The sequence below is a fragment of the Bombina bombina genome, chromosome 6 (assembly GCF_027579735.1).
Source record: "Bombina bombina isolate aBomBom1 chromosome 6, aBomBom1.pri, whole genome shotgun sequence".
Classification (NCBI taxonomy): Eukaryota; Metazoa; Chordata; class Amphibia; order Anura; family Bombinatoridae; genus Bombina; species Bombina bombina.
Window position 1 is genome coordinate 77702759 of NC_069504.1, and position 19874 is coordinate 77722632.

General features: G+C 40.1%; 1 protein-coding gene across 2 annotated transcripts in view; it reads left to right on the plus strand.

The window, feature by feature from the left end:
- Window positions 1-17590, plus strand: part of MCM10 (minichromosome maintenance 10 replication initiation factor) — a 56045-nt gene extending 38455 nt beyond the window's left edge. For both annotated transcript variants that reach the window (XM_053719753.1, XM_053719754.1), the window contains exons 16-20: window positions 10647-10765; window positions 12132-12245; window positions 13271-13416; window positions 15402-15444; window positions 16903-17590. In XM_053719753.1, the coding sequence (XP_053575728.1) occupies window positions 10647-10765; window positions 12132-12245; window positions 13271-13416; window positions 15402-15444; window positions 16903-16983 (503 nt within the window). In that variant the 3' untranslated portion in view covers window positions 16984-17590. The remainder of the gene's footprint in view (window positions 1-10646; window positions 10766-12131; window positions 12246-13270; window positions 13417-15401; window positions 15445-16902) is intronic.
- The last annotated feature ends 2284 nt before the right edge of the window (window positions 17591-19874 follow it).

The following is a 19874-nucleotide window of genomic DNA, read 5'->3' on the forward strand; positions in this document are numbered from 1 at the left end:
CTGATCTAAAGCAAGATAGAAGAAAGGTGTTCTTTCTCTGGGTAGGAGGTCTCCTTCATGGGGGTGATAGTTCCTGTTCCGATTCAGGATCAGGGTATGTGATTTATACAAGCTGTTTGGGGTTCCCAAGAAAGAGTGAACCTTCTAGTCTCTCTTACATCTCAAGAGTCTAAACAAGTTTTTCAGGGTACCGTCCTTTAGGATGGAAGCTTTTTGTTCCATTCTCCCTTTGATCCTAGTGGGTCAATTTATGTGAAAGGAAGTGTACCTACATGTTCCCGTTCTCAGGTACCATCACAAGTTTGTGTTTTTTTTTTCTTTCAGTCTTGCCACAGCTCCCAGAATTTCACAAAGGTTCCGGGATCGCTGTTGGCGGTGCTTCAGTTACGGGGCATTGCAATGACGCCCTAGCTGTACGATATCCCAGTCCAGGCTCCATGCTTTCAACAAGCAAGATCCCACGCAGACAGAGTGTTTTCCTTCCTGCAATCTCACGGGGGGGAGGTCAATTTGGGAAAAGAGTTCCTTAGTCCCAAATGCAGGGGTCATTTTTTGGGAACCATAATGGATTCCCTATCAATGAAGATTTTTCTGACAGAAGTCGTGAAATCAGAGATTTTCGATACTTATCTAGCCATTCATTCCTTTCCTCGGCCATCAGTGGCTCAATGCATGGAGGTAATTGGGCTGATGGTGACCATCATCCCGTTTGCTCGATTTCATCTCAGACCTCTGCAGTTAAACATGCTCAGGCGATGGAATGGAGATTGTACAGACTTGTCTCCCCGAATAACTCTGGAGCAGGAGACAAGGGTAGCTTTTCAGTGGTGGTTGTCTTTGGATCATTTCTTCCAGGGAACCTGCTTTCGCAGGCCATCTTGAGCGATTGTGACCACAGGCGCCAGCCTTCTGGGGTGGGGGGCAGTCTGGGACTCTTTCAAGGCTCAGGGAGTTTGGACTCAGTCAGAGTCTGTTCTTCCTTTTAAACATTCTAGAGCTGAGGGCAATCTTCAATGCCCTTCTGGCCTGGTCCCAGTTAGCCTCACTCCGGTTTATCAGGTTCCAGTCGGACGACATAACTTCTGTGGCTTTCATCAATCATCAGGGAGAGTTATTTAGCGATAACAGTGGTAGCCGAAATAATCCAGTGGGCGGAAGCCCACTCTTGTTGCCTGTCGGCGATTCACATCCCAGGTGTGAACAACTGGGAGGTGGATTTCCTGAGCAGGCAGACCTTTCATCCGGGGGAGTGAGAACTCCATCCGGAAGTGTTCTCCAATCTGATTCTCAAGTGGGGTCAGCCGGAATTGGATTTCATGTCATCTTGACAAAATGCCAAGCTCTCGAGATACGGGTCGAGGTCCAGGGACCCCCAGGCGGAACTGACAAATGCTATGGCCGCTCCTTGGAATTTCAATCTAGCATACCTGTTTCCTTCAAACAGTAGAGGGCCTCAGTGTTCCTCATAGCACCGGTGTAGCCTTGCAGGATTTGGTATGCAGATCTGGTGGAGATGACTTCTCTACCACCTTGGAGACTTCCGTTGAGGAAAGACCTTCTGGTTCAGGGGCCCTTCCTTTACCCAAATCTAGTTTCTCTGAAACTGACTGCTTGGTGATTGAATGCTTAATTTTCTCCAAGCGGGGGTTTTCTGATTCGTTCATAGAGATCTTAATTCAGGCTTGTAAACCTGTAACTAGGAGGGTTTACCATAAAATTTGGCATAAATATCTTTATTGGTGTGAATCCTAGGGTTACTCATGGAGTAGAGTTAGGATTCCTGGGATTTTGTCTTTTCTCCAAGAGGGTTTGGAGAAAGGTTTATCGACTTATTAAGCTCCCTAAAGGGTCAAATTCTCGGCTTTGTCTATTTTGTTGCACAAACGTCTGGCGGATGTCAGAGGTTCAATCTCTTTGTCAGGCCTGTGTTCAAACCAGTTGCTCCTCCATGGAGTCTTAATTTAGTTTTCAAGGGGCTCCGTTTTGAGCCTATGTATTCCTTAGATATTAAGTTGTTATCTTGGAAGGTTTTGTTTCTTGTGGCTATTTCTTCTGCTCAGAGAGTGTCCGAATTCTCTGCATTCCAGTATGAGTCTCCTTATCTTATTTTCCATGCAGATAAGGTAGTTTTGTGTACCAAATTAGGATTTCTTCCTAAGGTGGTTTCTGATCTGAATATTAATCAGGAGATTGTTGTACCTTCCTTGTGTTCTAGTCCTTTTTCTAAGAAGGAGAGACTTTTACACAATTTGGGCGTGGTCCGTGCTTTAAAGTTTTACCTGCAGGCGACTAAGGACTTTCGTCAGTCTTCTCCTTTGTGTGTGGTTTTCTCAGGAAGACGTAAGGGACAGAAAGCTACGTCTACTTTCTTTTTGGCTGAAGAGCATCATACGTTTTGCATATGAGACTGCTGGGTTATAGCCTCCTGAGAGAGTTGCGGCTCATTCCACAAGGGCTGTTGCTTCCTCATGGGCATTTAAAAAATTAAGTTTCTGTGGAACAGTTTTGCAAGGCTGCAACTTGCTCCTCTCTTCACTCTTTTTTTAAAGTTTTACAAATTTGATTCTTTTGCTTCGACTGAGGCTGGTTTTGGGAGAAAGGTTCTTCAAGCAGTGTGGTGCCTTCCGTTTAGTTTCCCTGTCTTGTCCCTCCTGTATCATCTGTGTACTCTAGCTTGGGTATTGAATTCCATTAGTAATTAAGATGATCCATGGACTCATTGTGTCTTAAAAAAGAAAAGAAAATTTATGCTTACTTGATAAAATGTATTTCTTTTTTGACACGATGAGTCCACAGCCCGCCCTGTCCTTAGAGACAGGTTGTGGGTTATTGTAAACTTCAGTCACCTCTGCACCTTGGCTTTTCCTTTCTCTTTTTAACTTCGAATGACTGGAGTGGGAGGGAAGGGAGGAGCTATTTAACAGCTCTGCTGTGGTGCTCTTTTCCTCCTCCTGCTGACCAGGAGGTGAATATCCCATTAGTAATTAAGATGATCCATGGACTCATCGTGTCAAAAAAGAAATACATTTATCAGGTAAGCATACATTTTCTTTTTTCTTCGTTCTCTTGCTATTTTTATTTGAAAAAGCAGGAATGTATGCATAGGAGCTTGGTGTCTAAATGTAGCCACCAATCTGCAAGTTCTACCCAGGTTCTGAACCAAAAATGGTCCGGCTCCTATGTTTGCATTCTTGCTTTTTAAAGTAAAGATAGCAAGAGTAGTAAGAGTAAATTAAAAAGTTGCTTAAAATTGCCTGCTCTCGGAACGGCCTGGAAAAAACCAAGGCAGCCACGTTGTCCGCTATGTTCAGGGAATCCCAGATACGCTTCCTCCATAAAGCTTACCTTACACCAAGAGCGCTAGCGAAATGGGTGCCCACTTGGTCCAACAAATGTGTCAAGTGCGCAATGGAGGCTCCTAACCTTTTACATTATGTGTGGGAATGCCCACCAGTTAGGCAATACTGGGGTAAAGTAAAATACTGGATTAACCAAACCTTACAGATACGAATTACTCTACACCCAGAAGCTGTTTTATTCTTACACTGGGAACCACAACACAAACACGATGCAGTATTGAGTTTGGTGATACTGGTAGCTAGAAAATGTATACTGAAAAACTGGACGGTGAGGGGGGGGTCCCTCTTTTAAGGGTTTCAAGAGTTTGAGATCACAAATATTTACGGAGCAGGTGGATGTTAGAATGGATGTTCAGAATAGACTAAGCTTATTCTTGCGTAAATGGCGCAGACTCATACTAACTTTCGAGCTAGAGATACAAAGGTTAATTCTGATACCATTTAAAGACTCCACAATGTGTATTATTCATAGTTTTAAAAGGATTTTGCTTTTTATTTCTTTTTTCTTTTCTTTTTCTTTTTTTTTTCTTTTTTTGCTTCATTTGTGTAGTGTTCATTACTTCATGTCAAAGCCCTACAAGGGGGGGAGGCCTCTGAAGGAAATAATTTATAGCTTGAAGTTTTAAAACGTTAGTATTCAGATAATGCTAGAGAGACCGTAAGTGTCGGCTTTGCTCGTGCTCAGCAGTGGCAGAATGCAACTTAAGTTCCAAAAATGTCTCCTCCCTTATCTCCCTGTGGTTAGGGGCTACAATGAGAAACTCTAAGGGGTAAATTTATCAAGCTGCAGGGGACAGGAGCGCATATATGCGTCCCTGTCCGCCACAGCTTGCCTCTGGCAGGCTGAATTATCCTGGCGGAATTCAGCATTGAACACAAGCTCTATTTCCATCTAAAGGGGAGGAGAGTCCACGTCTTCATTACTTTTGGGAATTAAGAACCTGGCCACCAGGAGGAGGCAGACACACCCCAGCCAAAGGCTTAAATACCTCCCCCAGTCCCCTCATCCCCCAGTCATTCTTTACCTTTCATCACAGGAGGATGGCAGAGAAGTGCCGAAGATTCGGAGTAGTCTCTTATGGAGGGTAGTACTCTTCAGAATGGGACTGGAGTTTTAAGTAATCCTGTCAGCCTCTCAGTGAGTGCGTGGGTGTAAGTTAGAGTCCGGAGATGCAGGGAGAGTCTTTCTGCAAAACCATCCCGACTCATATTAACAGCTCCTCAAGCAACCAGCTGTTCGCTGCCTACTTTCTGCACTCAAGTCCATGTCAAGAGTGAAGCTACTACCTGTCACACTTGAAGGGCCGTGTTCCTGTTCCATGGCATAGATTCTGGTAAGATTGTTTCTTTTGTTACTACGTAATAATAACGCAGAAGACAGGGTCACAGTGTGGCGCCTTTTATCTTTATAGAATCAAGGGTTAATATTCCTGGTAAGGGGATTATTGAACAGGGGGGGTTTATACATGATATTATTTATTGTGTTATTGCTGCGTTATGTGCGAGATGAGGCTCTGGCAATGTGTGGAACATTTAGGTTTGTCTTCCGGGAGTATTTGCATGGCTAGTTTTGGCGCGTTTTCTCCTTAATGCAGGGGCGGTCCTGCGAGGCATCCCATGTGACCGGGTGTGGCTGGTTCCACTTCCTCTGTCAGCGGTTCAGGAGACAAAGCGGTTTCTGTAGTCTGGGTCATAGGAGGAGGTGAGTGCTCTGGCCATTGGAAGTATAAAGGTGCCTGTTAAGCTATTCTAGTCCATAATAAAAGCACAAGCTATGGAGGACTCTGATGCATTAGAGGGTTCTCCCTCTTTAACAAAGTCTCATTCCCGTGTTTGTGAGGAGGTTCTTGTAGATCAGCCTGCTCAACTGTGTTCCACATGCCTTGATAAAGTTGCGACATCTAAGACTAAATGTCTAGTATGACTGAGCCGTCCACCTCTGAGGGTTTCTTGTCTCTTGAGGTGTGTTTCCTGCTTTCATCTCCGATTGCACATGCAGCACCCCAGGGTCCAACCATTACTCCTTCTGGAGAGATTAGTTGGCCATCAGATTTTGCGGATCAACTGCAAACAGCGGTATCGAAAGTGATCCATGCCTTACCACGTTCTGCTAAGCGCAAGCGTAAGGCGTATCATTGACGAGATACAGGATAAGTTTAAGGCTGCCAATTCTTTCATTTGTGACACTAATATGCAGATTATTCGCCTGAACGCAAAGGTTTCAGGATTTTCCGTTTTAGCTTGCAGGGCTCTGTGGCTAAAGTCCTGGTCTGAGGACATGACTTCTAAGTTGAGGCTGTTGTCCCTGCCCTTTCAAGGAAAGATTCAGTTCGGTCCAGGATTGGATTTGATCATATCCACGGTTACGGGAGGCAAGTGAGCTTTCCTACCGCAGGATAAGAAGGCTAAGCCTAAAGGATCTACTTTTCGTTCCTTTTGTGTGGACAAGGCCCAGCGCCAGCAGCCCGCTGCGAAAGCGGATCAGTCTAAGGGAACTTGGAAGCCTGCTCAGTCTTGGAACAAGTCCAAGCGGAACAAAAAGCCCGCCGAGACAAAATCAGCATGAAGGGGCGGACACCGACCTGTCTCTGGACCAAGTAGGGGGCGGATTGTCTCTCTTCTCCGAAGCCTGGTTGCAGGACGTTCAGGACCCTTGGGTTCTGGAGGTTGTCAACCAGGGTTACAGGATAGGTTTCAGGTCCCATTCCTCCTATCAAACCTGTCTTCAAGACCGGAAAAGAGAGAGGCCTTTCTAGAATGTGTGAGGGATCTCTCCTCTTTAGGTGTTATCGTACCAGTACCCCATGCAGGAAGGGGTTTTGGGTACTATTCAAATATTTTTGTGGTTCCAAAGAAGGGCACGTTCTGCCCAATTCTGGACCTAAAGTGTTTAAACAAGTTTCTGGCGGTTCCATCGTTCAAAATGAAAACTATCAGATCTATTCTGCCCCTAGTTTAAGAGGGGCAGTTCATGATGACAATAGACTTGAAGGATGCTTACCTTCATGTTCCTATTTACAGGGACCATTTCAAGTTCCTAAGATTTGCTTTTCTGGACCAACACTTCCAGTTTGTGGCCCTTCCTTTCGGTCTGGCGACGGCCCCGAGAATCTTCACAAAGGTTCTGGGAGTGCTACTTGCAGTAGTCAGATCCAGGAGCATTGCTGTGGCGCCTTATTTGGACGACATCCTAGTCCAGGCGCCGCCGTCAAGCCTCGCAGAGGATCATTCGAGGGCTGCTCTCCCGATAAATATTCTGGAACTCCGAGCAATCTACAATGCTCTGAGGGCATGGCCTCCTCTGGGGTCATTCAGCTTCGTCAGATTCCAGACAAAAAACATTACCTCAGTGGCTTACATCAACCATCAGGGGGATACGAGGAGCTCCCTAGCAATGAGGGAGGTGTCTCGGATTTTGGAGTGGGCGGAGTCCCACAACTGCTCTCTCAGCGATCCACATTCCAGGTGTGGACAACTGGGAAGCGGACTTTCTCAGCAGGTAATCCTTCCATCCGGGGGAATGGTCTCTTCACCCCGAAGTGTTTGCAGAGATTTGTCTCAGATGGGGAACGCCGGAGATAGATCTCATGGCATCTAGACTCAATTGCAAGCTACCCCGATATGGGTTGAATCAGGAAATAGTTGTTCCCTCTTTGTGTCCTAACCCTTCTTCTAAAGAGAGGTTACTTCATAATCTGAATGTGGTTTGTGCCTTAAAGTTCTATCTTCAGGCTACAAAGGATATCAGACAGTCTACATCTCTTTTGTGGTGTATTCGGGGAAGCGCAAGGGGCAGAGGGCCTCTTCTACTTTATCCTTTTGGTTGAGGAGCTTGATTCGCTTGGCCTATTAGACACCGGGACATAATCCTCCTCAGAGGATCACGGCTCATTCAACTAGAGCTGTGGCTTCGTCTTGGGCCTTCAAGAATGAGGACTCTATGGAGCAGATTTGTAAGGCGGCTACGTGGTCCTACTTACACACTTTTACAAAGTTTTACAAATTTGACATTTCTGCGCAAGCTGTTTTTGGGAGAAGGGTTTTGCAGGGTGTGGTGCCCTCAGATTAGGGTCCGCCGTTTACCCTTCTGGTTTCATTCAGTGTCCTCTAGACTAGAGCTTGGGTATATCTTTCCCAAAAGTAATGAATAAAGCCGTGGATTCTCCTCCCCTTTAGATGGAAAACATAAATTATGCTTACCTGATAATTTCATTTCCAACGTAGGGAGGAGAGTCCATGTCTCCCACCCGTAACTCCGGTGGGCGCACCTAAGTTTAATGTATCTTCTGGTACATTTTATACCCTGATATTTCTCCTACTGTTCCTTGTTCCCTCGGCAGAATGACTGGGGGATGAGGTGAGTGGAGGAGGTATTTGGTATTTAAGCCTTTGGCTGAGGTGTCTTTGCCTCCTCCTGGTGGCCAGGTTCTTAATTCCCTAAAGTAATGAATGAAGCCGTGTAATCTCCTCCCCACGATGGAAATTAAATTATCAGGTAAGCATAATTTGTTTTTGCGCTCGCGTGCAATCCTGCCCGCGCACAGCCAATCACGCTCGAGCAGGAGCTGTCAATCTCCCTGATCAGATGAGACCGGGGAGATTGAAATTTGCCACCTTAGAGATGGCGAAAGGTTAGGAAAGCAGCGGTCTGATGGGGGTCGAAAGTCTTGCTAAGCCTTTGATAAATCGACCCCTTAGTGCTCATTTTGCAAGAAAACAAGTAGTTTGCTGTCTTTTACACAATCTGGTTATTTTATATATTTGTTTTTACTATAGGAGCACTGTTTAATATCCCTTCAAATCTTTGCTGGTTTCACATACTTTTCTCAATTCCTGTGTACCAGTTCTGCAATTTTTATTTAAAGGGACATAACTCATATATTGTGCAGATATAAAAACAATATCAGCAGTGAATCACAACATAAAAAATTAAGGGCTAGATTCCGAGTGGAGCGCAAACGTTTGCATGCATGCAATATCGAGTTTTCGCGATTGCTTAAAGGTTAAATTGCTCTTGTGTTACAAGTTAAATATAAAAGTGTGAGTGCAATCTCAATTTTACCCTAGAATGATTACTGCGACCTAGAGTCCTGATCAACTGTTTTGCAAAACTAAAGTGTCACAAAGCACATCAAAAATGCATTACAAAGTACACACTCATAATAACACTAATAAAAATTTCTAAAAAATATTGCACAAAAAAGTTCTAAGGGCTCAGATATGTTTTCGGTGTAAGAAAAAAAAGGCAGGCAAAGGGCAAAATGTAGCCACCAATCAACGAGCGCTACCCAAGTGCTAAACCAAAAATGGGTCGGCTCCTAAACTTACATTCCTGCTTTCTCAAAGATGCCAAGAGAACAAAGAAAAATTGATAATGGGAATAAATTAGAAAGTTGCTTAAAATTGCCTGCTCTATCTGAATCATGATTAAAAAAAATGGGTTTCATATCCCTTTAAGTAGATGAAAACATGAAAAAAAATATATATTTTTGCAATATTAATATTCAATAGTGTTATACTGTTTATTTACTGGAAATATTTCACATTCTAATTTTCTGCACATTATGGAATATGTTCTAAGTATTTTTAAATAGATAATCCTATTGATCTGTATAAATCTATACCTATATATAACCATGTATAGATATATATTGTACCCAAATACCATCAGGTATGTGTGTGTGTGTGTGTGTGTGTATATGTGTATATATATATATATATATATATATATATATATATATATATATATATATATATATATAAATAGAACATAATCTATGTGAAGAACATTGGAATGTGGAATATTCATATTTTCATGTTGGGTAAGCGCACATGAGAATTTGCTATCGGGTTTCCCACGCAAGTAGGGTGTTTAGTTTTTTTTCTTCATATTGACATCTATGGGGGAGTAGGTTATATGTAAGTTCTGCTTTTTTTTAGCGCGAGAATACGTTTTTACTTTCAACTCATAACACCAGCACAACCCGACACACACAAAAAGTTTACTTCTAGCGATGTAGCAAAAGCGATAATTAGTGCTCCACCTGTAATCTAGCCCTAAATGTTTTAATAGCATTTCAACTGTTTTAGTAAAATTTGAAAGTAGGTTTAGACATAAAAGAAAATACATTGTGAGTGATAACGGTGTATCGTGCACTGTAATTGTCTTAACTGTGTGAATGGCAAGTAGTTTGTAATAGCATGCATCTATAAAGACACTAGGTAAGTGGGTGGGTAAGGTTGATGGAATAGAGGGAAGTGGTTGTGTTAGTGTGCTGTTGTAAAGCGGTTTACTTTCCAGGAGAAACTTACATGTGTGTGGTGGTGGGACGTCTGTAGGATTAAAGTATTCACCTGTAAAGTGTGGATGTGATTTAAACCAAATCCATTTAAATTACTAGTCAGTAAGAAACCGTTGAAATCATGGTTTTCTACAAAGAGGCTCATTTTTGCTGGTTATGTTATTAATATTTACAACCAGATGAAGGTTTAATTTTTAGAAATAATACATTTTCAGATTAGTTTTACAGTTATATCAGATAATTACTGATTTGGTTATCTACCCTTAGAAATACATAGAGCAGTGCTCGACAAATCTGTTTAAAAGTTAGAAGCCAGTAAGAATATTTATTTAGGAGCCAGACAGTGGTATTTGTATAGGATTAACCCAAAAACTTAGGAACCAGGGGTAGAATTCTAGGTTTGTCAAGACCTGACATAGAGAATTTAGTAATAATTTCAAGGTGAACTATCTCCAGTTTAATAGGTTGATTCACATTTGGATTTTTCTACTGTATTTTATTGGATGGCAAAAAATAATCATTACCTTAATAACAATTTAAACAGTTTTATTTAACTGAACTAGTGACATTAAATCACATGGTTGTTATGGTTTTATTTCCCTACAGATAGCAATAATATTATGGTTTCAAGTTATAAATGTGTTTTGAGCATGTGTAGTTTGTTTTCTACTCAAGACTATAAATGCAGAACAGATGTTACAAGCACACACTAATACATGCGCGCACACACACACAATTTGATAAGGTTGGCAAATTTCGAAACAAAGTGGATGAACATTTCCCTAGTCAAGGCACCTCTGTTCTAACTTTTCATCCATAGTCCCTATATAATATAGTCTTGAAATTGTGCAGCTTTTTAATATTTTTACTTAATAGAAAGGAAGCAAGATACTCATTTGTCAAGTTTGTACACAATATAAAAAACACATATTTCTATATATTTGCATTTTGATGTTTTTAACACTAATTTTCTTCTTCCCCCAAGGTTCAGATGACAATGAACCAGCCATGAAAAAACGAAAAGAGCAACTAGCCTACTTAGAGTCTGAAGAGTTCCAGAAGATTCTTAATGCCAAATCTATGCATACTGGCATCCTGAAGGAGGTATGTTCGTCTGGGTACAATTAATATTCTAATAGCCTAAAACAAGAGCTGTATGAGGGATTTGTTAATGTTTTCAGGTAAAAAATATTTCATTTATCTGCAAATCTGCTTGGCACGTCTAAATTGTCAGGTTTATAAAAAATAGTTTAAGGGGGGATGAATTTGTTTTTGTGCTTGGAACTTCTGATGCATGCTCAGAAATAAGTTTATTTCTTTCTAATGACACGGTGAGTCCACGGATCATCTCTAATGACTATTGGGAATATAACTCCTGCCCAGCAGGAGGCAGCAAAGAACACCACAGCAAAGCTGTTAAATACCACCTCCCTTCCCTCCAACCCCAGTCATTCTCTTTGCCTACGTTAAGAGCAAGGAGGTGGTAAAGTTTAGGTGTTTGGAAGAAGATTCTTCAAGCAAGGTTTTGTTATTTTTCAGCAGTGCAAGTTTGTTCTGCTTTGTCCTGGGGTGTAGCTGTAGCCCATGTCAGTCTCTTCAGTAGAGCAGTGGTAGCTTTTAAGCAATGGGAACTTGTGGGGTACAATCCTCACTGCGCCTCGCATGTATTTAATGCTGCCCTAACATTGAAAGCCTGAGTAAGATTACTCAGTCTTTTTGTTTTTTCTTCCACAGGTCCATGTGAGGAAACATGCCTCTCAAACCTAGTGAGCTGCCTTGCTGCCTGGCAGATTTCTGGAAGTAAGTGCTGATTTTATTTTTCTGGGACATATGCAGGAAAACTATGGCACTTTAATATCATTTGATGGCAAGAGACATTCTCCTATAGAATTAGGAGATCATGTTAAAGACGGCAGTAATGGCAGGCACTGGGGACGAGGAGGTATAGGCTCAATGTGTGGTGTGTGTTTCACTTACTCCCGGCGATTTTATTTTAGAGTCCATTTTGTCAACCGGGAGGTTAATTTTGATCTGCCCACGATTGGCGGGGCTAGCTGAGGCGGCAAGTTTCTGTTGCGCGCCTTTTCCCCTTCACTTTTCTTGACACGGTGAGTCCACGACCCGCCTTGTTTGTTTAGACCGTTTTTAGTGTTATAAACATCAGGCACCTCTCTGCCTTGTTACTTCCTTTCTCTCCTTTACTTCGGTCGAATGACTGGGGTTGGAGGGAAGGGAGGTGATATTTAACAGCTTTGCTGTGGTGCCCTTTGCCGCCTCCTGCTGGGCAGGAGTGATATTCCCAATAGTAATTAGAGATGATCCGTGGACTTACCGTATCAAGAAAGAAATAAATTTATCAGGTAAACATAAATTTAGTTTTTCTTTGAAAGAAATAAAACCATTGCCACGAGACACCTTGGAATGTTACCTTAAGTTCTATTGTACTTGCTGACCTTATAAATTGTTGCAGGCTGAAGCAGAAATTCAGGAAAAATACTTTGATCCTCTATTGAAGAAAGAGCAACTGGAAGAGAAGATGAGAAGCATTCGGGAGCAGAAGTGTCGTGTAGTAACTTGTAGAACGGTGAGTGGATACAAACAAAATGTGAGACATATGATCAAGGACACTTAAATATACCCGGGTGACTGTATTTGAGACTCAAAATTTAAACTTTCATGATTCATGCAGATCATTACATTTTTTTTAATAATTTTTTACATTTTCCAGTTTTGTTTTTATGAAATTTAATTTCACATAACTCAAAAAGGAACAACGTTTCAACAAAGGACACCAACAGAGGTTAATTTTAATAATGGTAAAATGGAAAGTTTCTTAAAATTGTGTGTGTTCTATCTGAATCATGAAAGATTAAATTTAACTAGTGTCATGGACCTTTAACTTGAAAAAGTAATTTTGTGCTTACTGACATTCAAGAAAGTAGCTTCATCTTCATAAGCTATACATCCTCCATGTGTACAGATATAATTGAGAAATGGTTTGTGACGACAACCGGTGTCCTCCAAATGGCTGGTTATAGCGCCCACAGGTTCCTAAAATGGCGCACACTATTATCCGTTATTGGATTATGCTCATAATTGTTCCTTCCTCAGAGTTGATTAGAGAGGCAAGGGAGTGTAGATATTCAGAGGTTTAGTATAAGCGGTTTCAGGTGAGATAGCGGTAGAGATATGGTTTCCTGCTTAAGAGGATAGTTTTTGTTCAGTTCAGGGGGTTTTTTTCTAGCACATTTGTACACCTCAGGGGCAAAAATAAATAATTGAATCACATTTCTTTTTCCACTGGGAGTACACAAGTCTTAGTGATGTTATGGATGAGGCTGTTGGCATTGTGAATCCTGTACCAATCACATTAAATTGTGCACAGCCAATAAGAATTAGAATCCCTTGGCTAACCAGCACGTTCCATGTAAAGTACATTTGGGATAAGGTGGGTACATATAATGAAAACACTGCAATAAGTCAAATGAGTGCTTGTGCTTGCACTCTTGGAAAGCTGTGCGCAACGGTCTGTGCTTCTGCAGAGGTGTAAGTGTGCTTGCTCACTTTGTGATATGTATTTAACAGAGTGCCTACAATCTATATTTACAGTGTAAGTACACTCACTTTAAACCCCTGGATGCATGTGTTCAAGAAAACCATGACTTTCACTGGCATGATGGAGTGAAACGTTTCTTCAAATGTCCTTGTGGCAACAGAACAATCTCACTAAGTCGGCTTCCCAAGAAACACTGCAGGTATATTCTCAATGGCTTCTTTTATTTTTGCAATCTTGGTTGGTAACCTAATGAATAAAATGTTTTTTGTTTGTTTTTAAAGAATTGCAATTGTATTTAAAGGGTGAGTCTATTTGAAAATGTTTGTTTATAAAGATAGATACTCCCTTTATTACCAGTTTTGCATAACCAACACGGTTATATTAATATACCTTGTATCTAAGCCTTTGCAGACTGCACCCTTATTTCAGTTATTTTGACACTTGCATTTTAGCCAGTTAGTGCTTACTCATAAATAAATCATCTGGAGTGAGCACGCTATCTATATGACACACGTGAACTAGCAGTGACTAGCTGTGAAACTGTCAAAATGCACTTAGATAAGAGGTAACCTTCAAGGCCTTAGAAATTAGCATATGAGCCTACCTAGGCTTAGCTTTAAACAAAGAATACCAAGAGAACAAAGCAAATTTTAAGATAAAAGTAAATTGGAAAGTTGCATGCCCTATCTAAATAATTGATTAGACTGTCCCTTTAATTCCGCTTTGTATGAAAGAAGATGGGTTTAACCTAACTTTTATTCCCACTCTGAATAATGGTGAAGTGTGAAAAATGTTTTAACAACAAAAAACTGCTTCTGTCAGAACAGTATGGGAACAGTAACTGCAACCCTTCTGACAACACTGCTGTATGGACTGCAATGCTGCGTAACTCTGGCATGCATATTCTGATAGTGCTGTTCTGTTTGCCAAGACGCTATGCACTTAGGGGTTGACAGCAGAATCAAACTGGTGACAGGGCACCGTCTAATTCTCTCACTCTCCAACAAGCTACTGTTAGATGTGGCAGCCCCAGCAGTGCTCAGGAGAGCCTCACTGCTCCATGCCGCGTGCAGGCTGAAATGACAGCACTGTCTTCTCATTCAGGCTACTGTCCCAGGCATAGGATTGTTAAAGAAGGGAGCTGCTGCTTACAGTAACATACAAAGTTGTGGCAGCACACGCTAACATCCAGTGTGGGAGTGCAGCTCTGATTAAGGTAATGGAGAGTTGCTTCACATGTGCAAACAGATCAGCACTGGAAGGAAGTGAAAGCTAGATATTAACATAGTGGCACCCATGACTAGAGGGAGGTGGAGAATAACCTCAATACTATGCTTATATGATGTATTTAGTGTCCCTTTAATAGTATCTAGACGGCTCTATCCTTCATGCACAATAGGCTTCTCAAGAGCGCTTGCTAATGGAGGCTTAGCCTGCCTTACTGTAGCTGATGCTTGTTTTTTAAGTAGGACATGCTGTCCTGCCTTCATCTACTAGTGTATGTACCAGACATGCATACGGAGCAAAAGGGCAACGTTAGCAACCAGCTTTGTCCTTACTAAGAGCCCATCTAAGTGTTTGTCCTATATTTTACTTATGTACCTATGCATATAATATCTAACCGATTCCTATTGGTTCTGAGCATATGTACAATCTTAAATTGGTTGATTAGAAATGAAAGTGAATGAGCGTGTTGAAGATAAGATGTTTGAAGTTTACATTTTATTTTATATAGAAAGCTGGACACAAATTTCTTTCATTTTTCTTTATGGGATGTTGTGGTACTATTGTTCTCTAGACTTACATGAATATGTGTAACCATAACAAAGGCCGTGTTTTCTCTCAGCCTACTCAATATCATCTAGTCTCTGCACAGACAAATATAATAAAAGCTCTTGATAACCTTTTAATAAAATGTTTATGCAAACATAGGTATAATGTGAAAAATAGACCAGGTAGCACACAATAAAATTAAACTGCTCTAACAATACAGTGCATTGGATTTCCTAAGTGTCCTTAAGACCTTTCCTCTTTTACATTTCTGCTTAATTCACAAACTGCACATTGGCTTTGTAAAATGACACCCATCCGCTCATGTGTTTTATTTATGCTTTATTGCTGGCCTTACTAGTGGTAATGATAAAAATCTGAAGGTAATGCAAGTTTTTGTTTTTTCCCCTCCAGTAACTGTGGCCTCTTCAAGTGGGAGAGGGATGGCATGCTTAAGGTGAGAATTTTGAAATTTGTTTACATACGTTGTAAGTTTCCTAAACCCACCCTAGAGGTGTGTGGCACTCCTCTTTTTAATAAACAGAGAAGATCAGCGCAACATGACTACACAAACAATTAAGCTGTAAGGATCTCCTATAGCTTACAAAAGAGGGTAGATTAAACAAACATGCTTAATTGTGCAAAAAAAGTATAGATATAGGGGTTTTAAAAAGATCGCTTACCACACTTAAAATATTATTTTAATAATTTCACATAAAATTGATTAAAATAGGTATTGTACATTGCCTAAAGACTCAGCAAGTAATGGTTACAAAAAAGAAAATCATTAGGTTAAAATGTTACAATAAATAAAATAACTGTGGAACTGTCCATAGGAGGAGTAATGTTGTCCAAATGGCAGTAAAAACCAGCACTCTTAACAGGCTGATAAGGTATATCCAAACAGAAGCCGTGAAGTTCCTGTGAAGGGAGAAGAAAATCTCCTTATGCGTATACAACACATACAGAAACAGCAATAATCCGTACTCACATAAAGATAATGGATGTCTAATTTAAATGCTGCACAGTGACTTTAACACAGTGGTAAAGCTGTCGTCTCCTGATCCTAATGGTGTCTCAGGCTTTTGGCTGTTACTCGCAGGTGAATCACAAATCTTGTTAGTAAAAGTTAATTACAGTCGCAAGCTGTCAGGCTGGTTGAAAAGATTCCAGATCTGCTACGCTACGGAAGCTCCTGGACAGACAAACTCAGCAACGTGTTTCAAAATTCTTTGCTCATTTTGGACTCAACACAGTGTCTCTCTATTGCATCTAAATTAAAGGGACATAAAACTTAAAGGAGCATATGGAATTTCACTGATATGTTAAAATACTTATGTTTGAAGGAAGTTAAATCTTCTATACCTTTCCCAAAGGAAAATTTTAAACTTAAAAATGGGAATGCTACCTTAACTTAAAAGTTTAATTTTAAATTTAGAATTTTTGCATTTAGAAATAAACAGTGGTGAAACATATATCCCTTAAGGTGTCTTGCAATAGAGTTTTATCATGAATTGAATATAAAATAAGTTTTATTTAAGAATTCCTATATGAAAAATGTAAACCGTTTTAAAACACTATTAAACTAATAAAAATATTAGAATTAATTTAATACCAATATTTATGTATCTAAAAAAGCAACCCAAATCAAAATCTATCTTGAGACCTTTGGGAAATAGCGTTTTTAACTCAAAGATCCATTTGGAGTCTAACCTAAGTAATTCACTCCTAATATTCCCTCCTCCCCAGAAAAGAGCTAGGTTACAAGAGGACATTGTCCACGACTTTATGGAGTTACTTTGGTTAATATTATTTTAAAAACATCTACATATTATTCTCATGATAACTATTGCCTTGAATACATCATCATGTTTGGTGTTGCAAAATATTCCAATTTTTTTACATTTATTTTTAGGAAAAAAAGGGGCCGAAGATTGGAGGAGAAACTCTCTTGCCAAGAGGAGAAGAACATGGAAAATTTCTTAATAGTCATTAATTTGTATTTTGAGGGAAAGTGTGTAATAACATATGAATGTTTGTTCTTTTTCACCAAATATTCCTGTACTACAATCCTAAAATTATGTAAGCTACAGTTTTCAGTAATAGCCTCTGGTGAGTCTGTGATGTACATCGTTAGTTTTTATGTTAAAACTTTTAACCTGTCATACTGTGTTTTGTGCTAATACAGCAACTGTTTTTAATCAGAGGTGTTTGTTCCAAAAGGTACACTTGAATCCATTTAAACTTAAAGGGACATAAAACACCTATGGCTTTTGTGTAAAAAGTGTCCTTTGTTTCACGTTCCCTAAGAAAGCAAATTCTGTAACCTAGCTTATCAAATAGCTAAAACCAATTTATTTTACCTGCAGTTTACATAATTTTATCTTTTTCTTTCTTTTTTTGTTCAAAAATATGGTGCTAACTTAAAACACTTACTCATTTTGTACTTTTATGAATGTTTTTAAATTGTAAATATGTATATGTATGAACATATTTATAGTGGTTATAAAATGTGTGCAACATCTCTGCTTTGAGGTTTTGCCTATAGCCATTGTTTACTTGAAACTTTTTGTAAAGCTGCTAATAATAAATATTTGAAATGATGTGGTTTAGTTTGTATCTAACATTAGCCAACTCATCATGTCATGTCTTTTCACATGCGGTCTCATCGATGATCTGTAATGTAAGTATTGTACAAAAGGGTATCTTTGGGTATTGCTGAACAGTAGGCATGAGAAAAATTGATTAGGCATTTGTGTACTAAGCAAATGCTGAATAGGGCCACAGGCAGCGCTAACTGCAACAGACACAGTAGACAAAATGCAAAACTCAAACACATCTTTATCTGTGCCGGTCCCGCTGTTTGAGTGTAGCATTTTGTCTACTGTATCAATATAAAAAAAAATACCTCTAAAACTGCTTATATTAAAATAGAGACGGTATAGGTTGCAATTTTAATTCCACTGCATATAAAACTAAATGTATAAGAACAATATAATAAAATCACAATATAAAAGTCCATACAGATCTCGTAAAAAACAATAGGAACCGTCTCGTCTTCAAAATGCATGTAAGAGAAAGGATCGCAATGGTGCTATGTCTTTATGCTTTGTTGTGCTTGTAAAATGTGAGTACTGTATAGAAAGCACCGAGTCCCAATCTCAATGTTCTAATGCTGCTGTGTCCATCCTGTTGCTGGTAGTATAAAATTGTATTAAACCCTTACTGGTCTTTGATAGATAGATAGATATATATATTTCTCCAACATTGGTGTGTCCGGTCCACGGCGTCATCCTTACTTGTGGGAATATCTCTTCCCCAACAGGAAATGGCAAAGAGTCCCAGCAAAGCTGGCCATATAGTCCCTCCTAGGCTCCGCCCACCCCAGTCATTCTCTTTGTCGTTGCACAGGCAACATCTCCACGGAGATGGTTAAGAGTTTTTTGGTGTTTAAATGTAGTTTTTATTCTTCTATCAAGTGTTTGTTATTTTAAAATAGTGCTGGTATGTACTATTTACTCTGAAACAGAAAAGGATGAAGATTTCTGTTTGTAAGAGGAAGATGATTTTAGCAGACAGTAACTAAAATCGATTGCTGTTTCCACATAGGACTGTTGAGATGAAGTAACTTCAGTTGAGGGAAGCAGTTAGCAGACTTTTCTGCTTAAGGTATGACTAGCCATATTTCTAACAAGACGATGTAATGCTGGAAGGCTGTCATTTCCCCTCATGGGGACCGGTAAGCCATTTTCTTAGTCAAACAAACAGAATAAAGGGCTTATTATGGGCTAAAAAACTGGTAGACATTTTTATGGGCTAAATCGATTGCTTTATTTGGGCATTTTATTCATATTTATGCTAACAATTTGCATTTATAAACTTGGGGAACGTTTATTAAACGGCAGGCACTGTGTTAGACACCTTTTCCAGTCAGAGGGCCTTCCTAGTTGTAGACTGAGCCTCATTTTCGCGCCATTACTGCGCAGTTGTTTTTTGAGAGCAGGGCATGCAGATGCATGTGTGAGGATCTAAATATTGCTGGAAAAGCTTCTAGAAGGCGTCAATTGGTATCGTATTCCCCTCTGGGCTTGGTTGGGTCTCAGCAAAGACTATAGCTGGGACTGTATAGGGGTTAAATTTATAAACGGCTCCGGTTCCGTTATTTTAAGGGTTAAAGCTCTGAAATTTGGTGTGCAATACTATTAATGCTTTAAGACACTGTGGTAATTTTCTCCAACATAGGTGTGTCCGGTCCACGGCGTCATCCTTACTTGTGGGATATTCTCTTCCCCAACAGGAAATGGCAAAGAGCCCAGCAAAGCTGGTCACATGATCCCTCCTAGGCTCCGCCTACCCCAGTCATTCTCTTTGCCGTTGTACAGGCAACATCTCCACGGAGATGGCTTAGAGTTTTTTAGTGTTTAACTGTAGTTTTTATTATTCAATCAAGAGTTTGTTATTTTGAAATAGTGCTGGTATGTACTATTTACTCAGAAACAGAAAAGAGATGAAGATTTCTGTTTGTATGAGGAAAATGATTTTAGCAACCGTCACTAAAATCCATGGCTGTTCCACACAGGACTGTTGAGAGCAATTAACTTCAGTTGGGGGAACAGTGAGCAGTCTCTTGCTGCTTGAGGTATGACACATTCTAACAAGACGATGTAATGCTGGAAGCTGTCATTTTCCCTATGGGATCCGGTAAGCCATGTTTATTAAGATCGTAAATAAGGGCTTCACAAGGGCTTATTAAGACTGTAGACTTTTTCTGGGCTAAATCGATTCATTATTAACACATATTTAGCCTTGAGGAATCATTTATTCTGGGTATTTTGATATAATAATATCGGCAGGCACTGTTTTAGACACCTTATTCTTTAGGAGCTT